Genomic DNA, 560 nt, shown 5'->3' with positions numbered 1-560 from the left:
TATATATACGTGTGTATGTGTGTTAATTACCGGCCGATTGACCTGTCTTCTAAATACCAAAGGTATAAATAGTTAGTATATTTAGATGTCAAGCCACTACTGTAACAGAATGTAATTTAATGAAATTTTCTTAGCATTTAATTATGAATAATTTTATTTCAAATGTTATAACTGAATTCTTGCTGAGTTTTAACATTTGTATCCATTTTCAGGACGAAGTAGAAGTAATGGTAAAAGAAGCAGATTTAAACGGTGACGGTCAGGTTGACTATAACGGTAAGCAATGAGTGGAATTAATTTCACTCGTCGAAGAACTATCGAATCTGCTCTTCCAGATTTTCGGGAAATGTTTCTTAATTACGTTTAATTTAGTTTTTATTGATAATAATAAATCTCAAGATTAAAACGATCTCTTCGAATAGTAGCATCCTGTGTTTTTAAACTGAAATTTGGAACGCAGAAATAATATTAGAAGGTGTTGGACGTGTATGTATGTATGTATGTATGTATGTATGTATGTATTTATGTGTGTATGTATGTATGCATATATATATATATAT

At 29.6% G+C, this 560-nt stretch overlaps 1 protein-coding gene across 1 annotated transcript in view; it reads left to right on the top strand.

Moving 5' to 3' along the window:
* The window catches only part of LOC106874943 (neo-calmodulin), a 41,352-nt gene extending 40,851 nt beyond the window's left edge, over positions 1-501 (top strand). The window contains exon 6 of the mRNA XM_052969707.1: positions 213-501. Coding sequence (XP_052825667.1) covers positions 213-287 — 75 coding nt within the window. The 3' untranslated portion in view covers positions 288-501. The remainder of the gene's footprint in view (positions 1-212) is intronic.
* The last annotated feature ends 59 nt before the right edge of the window (positions 502-560 follow it).

The sequence above is a fragment of the Octopus bimaculoides genome, chromosome 1, assembly GCF_001194135.2.
Source record: "Octopus bimaculoides isolate UCB-OBI-ISO-001 chromosome 1, ASM119413v2, whole genome shotgun sequence".
In the NCBI taxonomy this organism is placed as follows: domain Eukaryota; kingdom Metazoa; phylum Mollusca; class Cephalopoda; order Octopoda; family Octopodidae; genus Octopus; species Octopus bimaculoides.
Note: the sequence above shows the minus strand (reverse complement) of the source record. Positions and strands in the feature narration are given on the sequence as shown.